General features: G+C 46.1%; 1 protein-coding gene across 11 annotated transcripts in view; it reads left to right on the forward strand.

Moving 5' to 3' along the window:
• The window catches only part of PRELID3A (PRELI domain containing 3A), a 46,112-nt gene extending 35,890 nt beyond the window's left edge, over positions 1 to 10,222 (forward strand). For 5 of the 11 annotated variants that reach the window (XM_064481657.1, XM_064481650.1, XM_064481658.1 and 2 more), the window contains one exon: positions 1,470 to 10,222. In XM_064481657.1, the coding sequence (XP_064337727.1) occupies positions 1,470 to 1,560 (91 nt within the window). In that variant the 3' untranslated portion in view covers positions 1,561 to 10,222. Of the gene's footprint in view, positions 1 to 3 lie in introns of all 11 variants that reach the window. The other 6 variants (XR_010378718.1, XM_064481652.1, XM_064481656.1 and 3 more) reach the window with 3 other exon arrangements.
• Positions 10,223 to 12,825: the final 2,603 nt, after the last annotated feature.

The following is a 12,825-nucleotide window of genomic DNA, read 5'->3' on the forward strand; positions in this document are numbered from 1 at the left end:
GAGGATGAACCCAGGACCCCGTGCCTGCTAAGCGCACACTCTACCACTAAACTGTGCCCTCTCCCCCGACTGAGATTTAAAATGAAGCTATGAGGGCTGTGATTCGGTGGATATGTAAAACTGCATTTATAAGTGAGCTCTATTATATTTACTTAAGGGAGATTAAATGCTTTATAAATTCTCAGAAATACAGCAGAAACTGTCACATGATCTGGGGAGTATTCAGAATTAATGTTATTAAAGTTAACATTTGTTGATTTAATACAGATATGTCTTTAGAGGCATCAGTAGTAAGTCTGATACTTTTACTGTATCTAGGTTTACTAGAAGCCAAGTAAGTTCATATTATGTTTTTCGTCAGTAATGAGCTGGAGATAAACAGGATAGAAGCTTTTAGGTGAACTTTTTAGGGATAATTATGTTTTAGTTTCTCCAGAGATTGGTAGCTTGAAATTTTAGAGTGTTACTAAGTCAGGGCAGACAGCGACGGTTCACTGTCCAGACCAGCACTGTGATGCTGACTCCCGGGCAAGTCTAAGTCGCCGGCCTTTGTCTTATGGGAGAAAAACTGAAGAGCTTTGGTTTGTTAGACAAACATCTTGTACCACATTAAAGAAAGAACTTATGCTGTGATAAAATGTATGTTTTTAAAGGTTACTAAATGTGTTTATTAAGTTTGCCACTCAGGAAATGCTGGCGTAACGAACAGTTCACAATTGCACACTTCTTGGTTTTTGCTAGAAAATAAGGTTTTTAACAGTTACAAGTTACATACATAAGCAAAGTACTAAAAATAATAAGGGAAGCGTTCACTCTGTAAAGAAAGGTGCATGTTGTTGGTGGGAGGAGGCATGAAGGAACGGAGATATTTTTGTTAAGGGAAAAAAGTAATTTCATCCCAGAGCTGTTTCTTTCCAGACGGGAAAGAAAATAAGGGACAAACGGAGACGGATATAGAAAATGACGGAATGTTTGTGGAAACGGAACGTTGAGAAAAGAGTTTTGTTTGTGGTCAAGACTGGCTAAGATCAGACTGAATTTAATTAAATTTTGTTATCAAAAGTAGGCTAGTGCAAGACTGCAGTTTGGCTTTCTCTGTTAGGAAAACAAAGTTTTCCTGGGATATTGAGCTGCTTTTGGTAACAGATCGTATGCTTCATCAGTTTCTTTCTGTAGCTGACGCTGGGGTGTTTCAAAGGGCCCCTACAGTGTCTCCGAGAAAAACTAACGGGGACTCTCTGGTATGTTACATTACACGAGAAGCACCGGCACGTGAGCGGTGATGAGCACTCTTAGGTTGCACTGTATGGATAAGTGGCCTAGAAATTACATGCAGTTCCTAAAATTTTAGTATGTCCTAGTATTTTTCAGTCAACGCTAGTCATTAAAATGCTGTCACGGCAACTTGGTTAAGTTTCTTTGTGATCAGATCTGTAACCAGACCTTTTTACGTCTTCTGTCATTCACAGTTACTGTTTCACTCTGATGTTTTTGCAAAACTGCTTCATCTTCAAGGTGATTCACAGAAAGGATTTCTTGACAAGCACAGGTTTCTGGTAACTTTCAGATCGTACTGCTGAGCTGGTAAAAAATTAAAGAATTCTAATCGAAACCCTGAAGAGCTCACAAAACTGTTTACCAGATGTCTGTCTCCTTATCAAAATGGAAAGAAACGTCTCTAACAAGGCCGTCACAGAGCACCACCACTCGAGACACGCATCGCTGCTGGCGTTGCCGCTAGAAGGACGTGCACAGTGTTCGTGCGACAGTTCAGTACAGGTGATAAAAATGCGCAGCCTGTTTCCCCACGAATCTGCCTCTGAGCTTTACTTCCCCCGTCGTGGGGGACTGGGCGTGTGTGTGTGCATACAGAAGCAGGCCCAGCACTGAGGGACGTGGTGGCCCCGGGGCAGGCAGCAAGCACCGTGTCACTCAGGGACAAATACTTTGATCACCTGTGCTTTCTAGAAAGATGTGCAAGCAAAAGGTGAGGTGCGGGGTCACTCTGGCTTAAATGCGATTTAACTGGAACTTGAGACTAAGCAAAACAGCCTGCTTAGGGCCTACCAGACATGCACTGTGCATCTGCTGTGACCATGCAATAGAACGCATCTTTTTAAAATGAAAGGAGTAACTGTGGTTCAGGCACCTAAGAGGGAGCTGGCTGTCCGCCGTGGCTGTGGTTTCAGACGTGCTCCTGTGTCACTGAATTCCCTGAGCTACATCAGACGCAAGGACACTGCCGGCTGTACGCGGTGCCTGCCAGCAGCCCCAGCCTGAAGGGCTCAAGGTCTCCTCCTGCAACTGTGAAACTGCTCCCTCACGTTAGGGACGGTAATGGCAAGTGAGACCACCTCAAGACGTGGCCGCCCCGCAGGAGGCACTAGATTCTTCAGCCAGAATCACACCAGACAGTACTGTTGCTTCAGGTCTCAGCAAAAAAAAGGAGAGAGATGTGTAATGGCCAGTAGCCCCCGCTGTGTACAAAATACCCCTGGAAAAGCTGAAACCCAAATAAATAGAATAATTTAAAAGGCCACTAGGTTACAGAATATACATAAAGCGGACCCACTTCAAAACTTACCTTTCCTGATTGCTGTCTAGAATAGGAGGACACTTTCAGGGAATACTGTGAGTGCATTTTGATTATTATCCCCAGTTTTAACTTTATGTATTTATTTTACAACACAGTATTTTTATGTGATGTATAGTTGATGTACAATATATGGTACAGGTATACAACACAGCGACCCACAATTTCTAAAGGCTACACTCCGTTCGTAGTTGCTATAAAATCCGGGCTGCGTTCCCCATGCTGTCATACATCCTTGTGGCTTACTTTATACCTGAGAGTTTGCACCTCTTCCTCCTCCCCTCCATCTTGCCCCTCCCCCTTCCGTCTGCCCACTGGGAACCACTCCTCCCTTCTCTGCATCTGTGAGTCCGTTTCTTTTCAGTTATATTCACTATGTCGTTGTATTTTTTAGATTCCACGTGGATGCCGGTGCCTGCCTGTTGTTCAGCTTGTGGGTCGCCCACCCGGGGGTGTGGGGCCTGATTATACCGCAAGCATGCCCCTCCTACCGTCCTGCTGTGGTTCCCTCTTTATGTTTCCAGTTGAAGAAAATCTTTTCTGCTAGGTTTGTCTTTTTCGATGGTTGTCTAGCAGTCAGTTGTGGTTTTGTTGTAGTCGTGAGGAGAGGCGAGCTCGTGGTCCTACCGCTCCACCAGCTTGACTAGAAATCCTCGGTCATTATCCTCACTGTTAACATGATGACTAATGTTCAGCTGTTTGTCCGGGTGCTATGACAAAGCAATCAAACAGGTAATAGGTTCACAATACAAAATACTGAGGCTAAGCTTGAGAGTCAAGATTTCTTTGCAATTAAAGTGAAGGAGAGATTTGGCAGCCAAGATGGTGGAGTAGAAAGACCTTCAGCTCACCCCCTCTCGTGAGCAAAGCAAAGTCACAGCCCTTGCAGGAAAACCATCAATGAAAAAGACTGGAATTCACCAGAAAAGCTCTTCTACACCTAAATACATAAGGGGCCACAAGGAGACAGGTAAGAGGGGCAGACCGTGGTAAGATAAAACCCCACGCCCCTGGGTGGGTGACCCGCACACTGGAGAACAGTCACGTCCCAGAGCTGCTCCCGCAGGAGTGAGAGTGCTGAGCTCCACGTCAGGCTCCCCAGCCCGGGGGTCTGGCACTGGGAAGGTGAGCCCAGGGCGTGTGGCACTGAAGGCCAGTAGGGCTTGACTGCAGGAGCCCAGGTCAGGGGAGACAGAGACTTCATTCTGAAAGGGCCCACACTGGGACCCAGGGCAAAAGCAGTAATTTTGATAGGAGCCTGGGCCAGACATGTGTGCAGGTCTTGGAGTCTCCTGGAGAGGGGTTGGGGGCTCACCCTGGGGATAGACCTATTTGAGAACATTGCTGAGGCTGGTGGCTGACATCTTGGATCATTAGCACCAAGACCAGGCCCCACCCCACGCCCTGGAAGTGCCAATGCAGGGACACTTAAGGCCAAAGAAGTAAGGGGGCAGGAACAGAGCCCCACCTGTCAGCAGACAGGCTGCTTAGATACTAAAGACCTCACGGCCGCCTCTGGACCCTCCCTCAGGCCCAGCCCAGCCCAGCCCACCAGAGCGCCAGGACCCAGCTTCACCCCCTGGGGGACAGGCACTGGGCCTGCCAACCCAGAAGCCTGCACCAACCTCTAGAGGAGTCTGGTCCACTGGGGAGCAGACCTAGAAGCAAGAAAACTCTGATCCTGCAGTGCAGGTCAGACCCTACCCTGGGACCATCTGGGCCCTGGCCCTGCCCACTAGCAGGTCGGCACAACCTCCAGGACACCCCGGAACTCATACCCAACCACCTGAAACAAGCCCTGGGATGCCTGGGCCCTGCAGCCAAACTCCACGAACCAGCTCTGCTGGCCAGGAATCTGACACTGACCCCCGAATCTGGCTTCACCTGCCGGTGGGTGGGCAACAGCCCACCAGTGAGCCAGCATGAGCCCCGGGACCCACGGGGTGACCAGGCCCTGCTAAACATCAGCCAAGGGCGTCCACACAACATGGGGCCTAGCAACCAACCAGACTAGGGACCGAACACACTAGCAGCCTGTCCCCAGAGGGCAGAGCACTTCTGGGGTACATAGGACACCTCCTACAGAGGCCACTTCTGCAAGGCTGAGAAACATGACTGACCTACCACATACACCAAGATGCAAACTGCAACTTAGACAAAATGAGGCGACAGAAAGATGTTTCAGAGAAAGAGGACAAAGACCACAGACAAACTATGTGAGGTGGAGACAGGCGCTCTACCCAAGAAGGATTTCAGAGTAATGACTATAAAGATGATCAAAAAACCTGGGAGGAGAAAGAATGCACAGATGAGGAGTTTACAAGTTTTAAAGAAAGAATTAGAAAATACAAAGAACAACCAAACAGAAGGGAAGCGCACAAGCAGCAGACCACAAAAGAGGCGGCAGAGTAGAGCGGCGGGAGTCACTGCCGCCGAGGAGAAGGAAGAGTGCAGGGAATGGGGACAGTTTAAAGGATGTGTGGGACAACACCACGTGCTCTAATGCTTGCATTACAGGGGCCCCAGCAAGAGGAGAGAGAGAGGGAGAGAAAGGGCCTGAGGAAATATTTGGAGAGATAATAGTAAATAGCTGAAACCTTCCCTAACCCAGGGATAGAAACAGTCACCCAAGTCCAGGTAGCGCACAGAGTCCATCACAGGATCCACTCAAAGAGGAGCACACCAAGACACTGTGATAAAAACTGAAGGCAGAGGACACTAAAAGCAACGAGGAAGGCAACAAGTAACATGCCAGGGAACTCCTGGGATGCTGCCAGCTGCTTTTCCAGCAGAAACTCTGCAGGCCAGAAGGAAGTTGCACCATATAGTTCATGTGATGAAAGGGAAAAACCTGCAACCAAGCCTACTTCGCCCAGCAAGGCTCCTGTTCAGGGCTGATGGTGAAATCAGCAGCTTTACAGCCGAGCAAAAGCTAGAATGTCAGCACCATCACGCCAGCTTTACAACAAATGTTCAGGGACTTCTTTAGGTGAAAAATAAAAGGTCACAACTAGAAACAGGAGAAGGATGGAATGGAAACCTCACTGGTGAGGCAAACATGAAGGTAAGGAATCACGCGCACAGCACTGGTACGGAAGTTAAAAGATGCGAGTGCTAACACCATCCGTGTCCACGGGAAGCAGGTAAGGGACACAAAACAATTCGATGTAAAATCTGGTATCAAAAACAGATGTGATGCAGTAACGTGGATGGACCTGGAGACTATCGTTCTAATAAGTAAGCCAGACAGAGAAAGAAAACCACCACATGATACCATTCATATGTGGAATCTAAAAATGAGCTTACTTGCAAAACAGAAACAGACTCACAGACATAGCAAACAAACTTACGGCTACCAGGGAGGGAAGGGGTTGGTAAGGGATAAATTGGGAGTTTGGGATTTGCAGATACTAAGTACTGTATAGAAAATAGACAGACAGCAAGTTTCCACTGTAGAGCACAGGGAACTATATTCAACATCTTGTAACTTACAATGAAAACGAATACACGTATGTACATGTATGACTGAGACATGATGCTGTGCACTAGAGACTGACACAGTGGTGTAAGCCAGCTGTGCTTCAGCTAAAAAAGAAACTGAGAAGAGTACAAATGCAGGGTGTCCAGCATGCATTTGAAATTAAGAGATTAGCAATTTAAAACAATCACATACAGAGAGACTGCCATACAAAAAAACACATGGTAACCACAAAGCAAAAGTCAGTAATAGATAAACACAAAGACAGAAAAAGGAATCCAGACATCGCACTGGTGACAGCCATCAGGTCACAGGAGCAGAGAATGAAGAAGAAAGGGAGAACAAAAACCTACAAATGCAAATCTAGAACAATCGACAAAACGGCACTAACACACACACCAACAATTACCTTAAGTGTGAATGGACTAAATGCTCCAACTGGAAGACACATTGGCTAAAGGGACACTAAAAAAAAAAAAAAAGAAAAAAAAAAAAGACCCATAGGAGACTCACTTCCAATCTAGAGCCATGCAGACTGAATGAGGGGGGTTGCAAAAAGGTATTCCATGAAAATGGAAATCAGAAGGCCAGAGCAGCAACAGTCAGACAAAATAGGCTTTAAAATAGAGACTGTTACAGGAGATAAAGAAGGACACTACACAGTGATCAAGGGATCAGCCCAAGAAGCAGCTCTCCCAACACAGTAGCACCTCAACACACAAGGCACACGTTACGGACGTAAAGGGAGAAACTGGCCGTAACAGGGTAACAGTGGGGACCTTAACACCCCACTTACAGCAATGGACAGATCATCCAGACAGAAAATCAGTAAGGAAATGGGGGGGGGGGGATAGACAGGGAGTTCAAAATTTGTAGATACTGACAGGCATGTGCAGAATAGATAAACAAGATTATACTGCGTAGCACAGGGAAATATATACAAGATCTTGTGGCAGCTCACAGTGAAAAAGAATGCAACAATGAATATAAGTATGCTCATGTATAACTGAAAAATTGTGCTCTACACTGGAATTTGACACAACATTGTAAACTGACTATAACTCAATAAAAAAAAGTTTAAAAAATAAGGAAACACAGGCCTTAAATAACACATTAGGCCAAATGGCTTTGATTGGTATTTACAGCACATTCTACCTGAAAGCAGCAGAATACACATTCTTTTCAAGTGCACACAGAACATTGTCCAAGGCAGATCGCATGCGGGGCCATGCAGCAAGCATCAGTACATTTAGCAGAAGTGAAGTCACGCCGAGCATCTTTTCTGACCACAACTCCGAGAGACTAGAAATCAGCTACGAGAAGAAAACTGGAAGAAACAAAAAGACACGGAAACCGGACAACACGCCGCTGAGCAGCCGGTGGACCGCTGAAGACGTCCAAGAGGAGACGTAACCGTGCCCAGGGGCAGTGAAAATGAGAACAGGACGATCCAAACCCCTGGGACACAACAAGGCAGGAGACAAGGGCAACCTCAAGCACAGAGCCCAGCCTCACAGCTAAAGGAGCCAGGACAGAGGACAAAACCTGGAAAGGGAAGAAGGGAAGACACACAGATCAAAGCAAAAACAAATGAAGGAAAAGGTCAGTGAAACTAAAAGCTGGTTCTTTGAGCAAATAAACAAAACTGATAAACCTTTGACCACACTCACCAAAGAAACTAAAGTCCAGGTCCAGATGGCTTCACAGGTCAACTCTACCAAACGTGCAGAGAAGAGTTAACACCTGTCCTCCTGAAACCATTCCAAAAACCTGCGGAGGAAGGAGCACTTCCAACCTCACTCTGTGAGGCCACCGTCACCCCGATACCAAAACCAGACAAAGATATCACAAAAAAAGAACATTACAGGCCAGTATCACGAGCACAGATGCAAAAATCCTGAACAAAAATACTAGCAAACTGACTCCAACAGTACATTAAAAGGATCATGCACCATGGTGAAGTGGGATTTTTCCCAGGGACGCACGGGTTTTTCAGTATCTGCTAATCAGTGATACATCGCATTAACAAACTGAAGAATAAAAACCACATGATCATCTCAATAGAATCAGAAAAAGCTTTTGATAAAATTCAATATTCATTTATGATAAAAAAAAAACTCTTCAGAAAGTGGGCCTAGAGGGACTATAACTTTACCTAAGAAAGGCCTTTTTTGACAAACCCACAGCTAACATCCTCCTCAGTGGTGAAAACCTAAAAGCACTAAGATCCTCTAAGATCCCGAACGAGACGAGAATACCCACTCTGACCACTTCCCAAACTATATTAAATCAGTCAGAGAAGAAGAATAAAGGAATCCAAACTGTACAAGAATCAGTAAAACTGCTAGTAAAGGACATGACATGATACAGAGAAGACCCTACAGACATCACCAGGCAACCACTAGCGCTCTGAAATCAATGAATTAAGTAAAGGTGCAGGATACAAAATTAATACACAGAAATCTGTTGCATTTCTATACACTAACAATGAAATATCAAAAGAGAGAGAAGGTTAACAGTCCCCTTTACCATCACATCAAAAAGAATAAGACACCTAGGAATAAACCTACCTAAGGAAGCAAAAAGACCTGCACTCCAAAACCTGTAATACACAAGTGAAAGAAGTCGGAGGAGACACGAACAGATGGAAAGACTCACCATGTTCTTAGATTGGAAGAATCAATACTGGTTTAAAAAAAAAAAAAAAGGACCAACATATTACAGAGGCAATTTCAGATTCAGTGCAACCCCTATCAAAATACCAATGGCCTTTTTCACAGAAGGAGAACAGAAGCTTTTCAAATTTGTACAGAAACAAATTTTCAAATACCCAAAACAATCTTGAGGAAGAAGAAGGGAGCTGGAAGAATCATGTTCCCCGAACTAACTCAGACCACACCACAAAGCTACAGCAATCACAACAGTCTGGTGCTGGCACAACAACAGACACACAGATCAACAGATAGAAAGTCCAGAAATAAACCCAGGCACTTATGGTCGATTAATCTATGACAAAGGAGGCAAAAATACACAAGAGAGAAAAGAGAGTCTCTTCAACAAGTGGACCTGGGAAGACTGGGCAGCTACCTGTGAAAGGATGAAATTAGAACACTCTCTGACGCCGCACACAAACATAACTGAGAAGGGATTAGAGACCGAAGTGTGAGCCAGACACCATGAGCCTCCCAGGAGAGGAGGGGCTCAAGTGGTGGAACAGGAGGGTGCAGAGCTCACCCCTCCCACGAATAACATCAAAAATGTACGTCTGTGGACTGGTCCTCTACACGTGGACTCATTCTCGCAGAATGACTACTGAACAACAGCAGAAGATCTTACACAAGCGGAGCTACAAGAAGTCTCCTCACACTTGGATAGGAAGAAACAACCACCACCGGGATGGGAGCTGTGCCCGGGGGCAGCAGTGAAAGAAGAAAAGTGCCCCCACCCTGGGAAGCCCCTTCACCCGCGGGGAGATCAGCCAGACAGAAGGGGAGGCAGAGCAGAGAGAAGCTGTCAAGGGTCTGCGCGGCCCCAGCCCCAGACAGGAGCCTGTGGGCCTGCGCCGAGACCGGCTGCTGAAGCTCGGGTTCAGAGGACAGGCCCAGGGAGGGGACTGGGGCTGCCTGCGTGGGACAGCCTCAGGGGTATGGGAAGAACCTGGGGTGTGTGCAGTGAGGCTGGGTCTGCCATAAAAAGCCCCACTGGGAACACACTCTCCTGAAGGGGGGGGTGGGGCGAACCACACAACAAACAACCCAATTAAAAAGAATGGGCTGAAGACCTAAGATAGCGTGATGCAGTGGGATCTAAAACTGAGACAGATGAACTTACAAAACAGAAACAGACTCACAAACACGGAAAACAGACTTACGGTTACCAAAAGGGACGGGGGGAGAGGGATAAATAAGGAGTCTGGATTAGCAGACGGAAACTACTATATACAGAATAAACCAGGACCTATTGTAGAGCACAGGAACTATATACTCAACAGCCTGTAGTAACCTGTAATCAAAAAGGATATTAAAGGATATACAGACAAAATTGGAGAGATACACGTATCACTGAATGACTATGCTGTACACCAGAAACTAATACAACATTGTAAATCAACTACACTCCAATAATTAAAAAAAAAAAAAAAAAAAAAAAAACTCCTAGAGGAAAACATAAGCAGAACACTCTTACATAAACTGCAGTATATCTGGGGGGTCCATCTCCTAGAGTAATGGAAATAAAAGCAAAAATGAACAAATGGCACCTAATTAACCTTAAGCTTTTGCACAGCAAAGGAATCCATAAACAAAACGAAAATATTTGCAAACGGTGCTGCCAACACAGAATTGATTTCAAAAATATACAAACAGCTAACACAGCTTAATATAAAAAAAAAATCAAAAAATGGGGAGAAAACCTAAATAGGTATTTTTCCACAGAAGACATACAGATGGCCAACAGGCACATTAAAAGAGGCTCAACACTGCTAATTACTAGAGAAATGCAAATCAAAACTACAAAGTGGTATCACCTCAAGCCAGTCAGAATGGCCGTCAAAAAGTCCACAAACGGTAAATGCTGGAGAGGATGTGGAGAAAAGGGAGCCCTCCCACACTATTGGTGAGAATGTCATTTGGTGAAGCCATTATGGAGGTTCCTTAAAAAACTAAAAATAGACTTACCCTATGATGCAGCAGTCCCACTCCTGGGCATGTATCTGTAGAAAACTCCAATTTGAAAATATACATGCACCCCAATGTTCATAGCAGCACTGTTTACAGTAGCCAAGACATGGAAGCAATCTAAACATCCATGGACAGATGACTGGATAAAGAAGCTGTGGTATATTTATACAGTGGAATACTACTCAGCCCTAAAAAAGAATAAAATAATGCCATTTGCAGCAACATAGATGGACCTGGAGTTTGTCTTGTTAAGTGTAGTATGTCAGACAAATATGTTGTCACTTATATGTGGAATCTAAAAGAAATGATACAAATGGACTTATTTGCAAAATAGACTTACAGACAGAAAACAAACTTATGGTTACCCAAGGGGAAAGTAGGGGGAAGGGGATAAATTAGGCGTTTGGGATTAATATATACACACTACAATGTATAAAATAAACAAGGACCTACTTTATAGCACAGGGAACTCGAAGTCTTGTAATAACCTATAATGGAACAATTTTGAAAAAGAATAAATATATATGTATAACTGGGAATTAATACAACATTGTAAATTAATTACACTTCGATTTAAAACAATGGGCAAAAAAAAAAACAAAACAGTATCGCTGACTTTGAAAACAAGCCATGGTTAACAAAGGGGAGAGGTGAGGGGAGGGATAAATTAGGAATGTGTGATTAAAAATACACACTACTGTAGATAAAACAGATTAAAAAGGGCCTACTATGTAGCACAATGAGCTATGTTTGATGTCTTGTAATAATCTATAATGGAAAAGAATTGGAAAAAAATGTGTGTGTGTATATGAATCACTTTGCTGTACACCTGAAACATTGTGAGTCAACCATAGTTCACTGAAAAATAAGAAACTCAATGACCTTCTCTCCTCTGATCCTGAAACTCTGGCTTTGCCCCCATCCAGTGGGAAGCAGTCAGAGCAGCCTTCACCCCGGCTCCCCTCAGGACTGAGGACTGTCGAAGAAAAGGGACTTAAACCACGCAGGACCCTGCGGGGCTTTCCTGGGAATGGAGCCCCCGTGCTCCTCGGCTCTTGTTTGTAGAAAAGTGTTAGCCTCCTAGGCTTTTTCCCCAAGTTCCAATGAGCAAATTAGAGAAGGAAGAAATGCAAAAACAGAGGAAAGTAATAATAGTTTAGCCATGTAACAAAATCAGGGCCCTGGTTCCACTTCAGGGCTGTGGAGCGCACGCACCCCGAGCCACATCCCCAAGTCGTTTTGCAGGTGCTGAAACCCCCGCCGGGCGGAGACGCTGGCTGCACGCGGACCCCCGAGTGTCTGGAGCCAGCAGGTGGATGACGCTGACTCCCGCTGCCCTCACCACGCCATCAGCAGAAGGAGGTCCACTGGCTGGTCAGCCCCTGCAGCCCCTTCCCAACCCCTGCTGTTAAAACCCGTGCCCGAAAGCCACCGGGAGTTTCAGGCTTTTGATCGTGAGCTGCCCATTCTCCTTGCCTGGCGCCAGGCCGGACGCCTTGCCGTAAATGCTGGGCTTGCCTTCACCGCAACCGGCGGCCAGCAGACTGACTACTGTGCGTCAGGGGAACGAAGCCCGGCGTGGTCTGCCGACGTGCGCAGTAACTGGCAGCCACCGTTGGCTACTGAAAACCAGCAAAATAGCTGCATGTTCTGGCAGCGACACAGCACAAAATGACTCACGCACGTAGCTTACCTTTACCTCTCCCCTTACTCTCTTCTGGGCCAAACTGTTTCAATACAACAAGTTTAAATAGTTCAGAATTTTAAGTTTCAGCCCAGTTGGCACGTAGGTTTCCATCAAAACGTTCTGGTGACTAGCGAGCGTCAAGCGCCCCACCTAAGACGCGCAAGCGGTGAAACGTGTAGCACACGAGCTCCCGGCTGCGGGGGGCGCGCCGGCGTTTTCGCGGCAGCTTGCCGCAGGCCGCCAGCCTGCAGGTGGGCGAAGCGGCGCCCGGGGGGCAGAGCTGCGCGCGGCGGCTCCACCCCGCGGCTCTGCAGGTGGACGCCGCCTGGAGACGGCCGTTCACAAGGGCGGCGGCAGGGTCTGCGTGGGCTGCTGGCACCGCCGCCTT

This window comes from Camelus dromedarius, chromosome 32, assembly GCF_036321535.1.
Source record: "Camelus dromedarius isolate mCamDro1 chromosome 32, mCamDro1.pat, whole genome shotgun sequence".
In the NCBI taxonomy this organism is placed as follows: Eukaryota; Metazoa; Chordata; class Mammalia; order Artiodactyla; family Camelidae; genus Camelus; species Camelus dromedarius.